The sequence below is a fragment of the Haemorhous mexicanus genome, chromosome 7 (genome assembly GCF_027477595.1).
Source record: "Haemorhous mexicanus isolate bHaeMex1 chromosome 7, bHaeMex1.pri, whole genome shotgun sequence".
Taxonomy (NCBI): Eukaryota; Metazoa; Chordata; class Aves; order Passeriformes; family Fringillidae; genus Haemorhous; species Haemorhous mexicanus.
In genome coordinates, this window is record NC_082347.1 from 41578908 (window position 1) to 41581407 (window position 2500).

Sequence of the window (2500 nt, forward strand, 5' to 3'; positions counted from 1 at the left end):
AATAAGAGGAGCTGAACATGAGAGATGCTCAGGTGGGAGAACCAGTCAGGGAATAATCATGGAATCCCAGAATGCTTTGGGTTGGAGAGGATCATTAACAATCATCTTGTTACATCCCCTGCCACAAGTAGGGACACCTTCCACTGTCCCAGGCTGCTCCGAGCCCCTGTGTCCAACCTGGCCTTGGCCAGGGATCCAGGGGCAGCCACAGCTGCTCTGGGCACCCTGTGCCAGGGCTTCCCCACCCTCAGAGGGAACAATTCCTCCCTAATACCTATTCTAAACCTACTCTCTGTCAGTTTGGATCCATTCCTCCTTGTTCTGGCACTGCAGGCCCTTGTAAAAATCCCTCTCCACCTTTCCTGTAGGCTCCCACCCCTGATGATCCCATCTGTGTAAAGGAGAGTGTTTTAAATTCCTCGCCTACCAAAAAACTCCAATGTCACAACTCCTAGGCTCCAACCCTCCAAAGGCAAGTTTAACCTTCTGAACAGGTGTGGAGCTGCTGATTCACAGCCACTGCCCTTGCAGGTGTTAAAAATTACAGGTGTGTAGCTAAGCCTTCACAGGACCTAGGTCTCTCCAAGATTTTGTCTCAAATGTCCCCCCAAATTCCAAAGCAGCACTAGTTTAAGGAGACCACAATGAATCTTCCATTAATTTATTTTCAGAAGGTTGCTGATGGAAATGGCTTCACGTTTACATGGACCTTTAGACAGAGGGTGATAACAAAACTCATATATACATATAAATATATATGAATACATATATCTCATATATTTATGGGTGGAAAGTGATATCATTAATACCTGTATCAACCCAAAGGTGGCAACATTGGCAGCAAGAGCCCTGTGGGTGATGACATGGATGGCTCCAGCTCTCCTGGAGGAACCAGCTTGTTCTTGCTGGAGCTCAAGAGCAAAAACCCCTCAGTGAAACACACTTTAAAAATCTCCCCTTCTGCCTACAATTCTTGTCACAGTGAATATCTGATATGAGTTGCTGGCATGCTCACAAATTAAAAGAGAGACCTAATGATATTGCTTATGTTCATGCTGAGCATTAAAAGGTAATGTCTAAAAGGTTTTATTGTGTTAATAAAACTCAGAGGTGGTCAAGACTTGATGCACACAGGAACAGAATACAAAATAATCAGTCATAATGTTACGACTTCATTTTTCATTTGTGTTTTTCAAGTTTGCCTTGAAAATCAGAGATTGCGCTGAAGGAAAAAAGACAATATTATATCAAAGAAAAAGGGAAAATTATAAGCATGACTTATCTTTAATGTTTTACATCAAAATGAAATTTCTGTGATACGTGTCATGTGCATAAACAACACAGGCAGCTTTTGTCTTTGTTGAATTTAAATGAAAAGTCCCTCTAGATATTAATATGTGGACTTCATTTGTTAGCCTGCTAAGTCAGGGACTTATAACAAAAGCTTTGTAAACAAAAGATTAAACTGAATCGAGCTTTAGAAAATGAAAGGAAAACAAGAGTCAAATAATCACAGATCAGAGTGGGGCTGCTTAGATTGAAATCACTACAAGCTACTGGAGTGGAAAATGTTTAATTGAACTATTTCATTACGCAGGAAGTTTATGTCCCTCTTGTAGAATCCAAAATATTTGTATCAGAAAATCCATTCTCCTTCTTTAAAATACTCTCCTGCAAGTATCAGGTGCGATCTTAAAAACTGTCGATTAACTTAATGGCAAAGAATTAATGTGGAAAAGGGGTCACATTTAAGAGTACAGGTTGTTTTTTTGCAGCTTGATGTACCTACCCAAGAAGTTGCTCAGCCGGAGTTCGTGCACGGCGTTATTTTACAGGTGATGAGCAGCCTAAGGCATCTCTTAGCAACACGTATTTAATTAGAAAAAAAAAAAAAATAAACAGATGCTTTCTGACTCTTCACTGACCTTTGGTAACCTTTCGGGATCACCTGGGTGTCGCGGAATAACTTTCTGCAACCTCTGGAAGCCGTAATCTATGGTGGGTTCGTTAAGCGCTGGAACATAAACAGATGAGGCGATTTGAGCAGAGGGGTTTCATAAAATCCACATCCCAACAACTGCTCCCGAGCACAAATTTACACCCCGCGTGCAATTTTCCTCTCAGACCTTATCCCGGCCACAAACCTCATTTTACAACCTGTCCTGAGGAAGAGATTTTTATTTTTTCCCCCTTCACAAAGCAATGATTACTTCTACTTATAATTAGGCTGGAAAATAGTCAAAGGGTTATCCAATATATTGCAAAAATGATAGCACAGTAACAAAGTTACAGGTCTTGAGGCCATATATAGCAATCACTACAGTCATGATATGATGTCTGCATCACGGGCTGCTTTCTATACTGGCTGTGGATTTATGGGAAACTGGCAATTATGACATATGTCCAGCTATTGCTAGCTTCAGATTTATCCCTGTGGTCCTTTTTTGTCTAGCATATTGCCTGAGCACAAACCAGGCAGGAGGAGCACTTAATCTTGCAA

General features: G+C 41.1%; 1 protein-coding gene across 13 annotated transcripts in view; it reads right to left on the minus strand.

Moving 5' to 3' along the window:
• The window catches only part of EBF3 (EBF transcription factor 3), a 126540-nt gene that overhangs the window by 19625 nt on the left and 104415 nt on the right, over nt 1-2500 (minus strand). For all 13 annotated transcript variants that reach the window (XM_059852245.1, XM_059852239.1, XM_059852242.1 and 10 more), the window contains exon 11: nt 1926-2014. In XM_059852245.1, the coding sequence (XP_059708228.1) occupies nt 1926-2014 (89 nt within the window). The remainder of the gene's footprint in view (nt 1-1925; nt 2015-2500) is intronic.